Source organism: Opisthorchis viverrini (assembly GCF_000715545.1).
Source record: "Opisthorchis viverrini unplaced genomic scaffold scaffold25765, whole genome shotgun sequence".
NCBI lineage: Eukaryota > Metazoa > Platyhelminthes > Trematoda > Opisthorchiida > Opisthorchiidae > Opisthorchis > Opisthorchis viverrini.
Window position 1 is genome coordinate 1 of NW_008768851.1, and position 421 is coordinate 421.

A 421-nucleotide genomic window follows, 5' to 3' on the forward strand; every position below is an offset into this window, starting at 1 on the left:
TTCGGGTGGAATGGCGGCTAGGCACCGAGAGGGTGTTACACATTTTCAATAATCTATAGATTTCCGATGAGCAAAAAACTGTGGACGAGAAATTTAATGTCTCCATCCGTCGGAGCACTACTGAAGGGGGGCGAAAAAGTGAACAGTTTTGACTGGATTCTCAAAGATGTGAAACATCTTTTTTGGATGCCACACGGTCAGCCAGCAAAGATCAAGTTGGTCGATGTGGGTCAAATGTCCCAAGAAAACACGAGAAGTTCTATCTACGGTAGCTCGAGAACCGACAACAATGAACCAGATGCACTGTAAGAGAATATTTCTGGAGGGAATTCGTTTTAAGAGATGGGATGAGCTTCCCCACTTTATATGAACCACCTGGTGGGCTGTGCACGCGAGGTTATGGGCTACGTAGGCCCAAACT

General features: G+C 46.1%; 1 protein-coding gene across 1 annotated transcript; it reads left to right on the forward strand.

The window, feature by feature from the left end:
- Nucleotides 1-96: 96 nt before the first annotated feature.
- On the forward strand, nt 97-309 carry T265_12386 (hypothetical protein; the record flags this gene model as incomplete). The annotated part of the gene is made up of 1 exon (XM_009179930.1): nt 97-309. One exon carries the CDS (start codon nt 97-99, stop codon nt 307-309), a length of 213 nt encoding a protein of 70 aa, XP_009178194.1.
- Nucleotides 310-421: the final 112 nt, after the last annotated feature.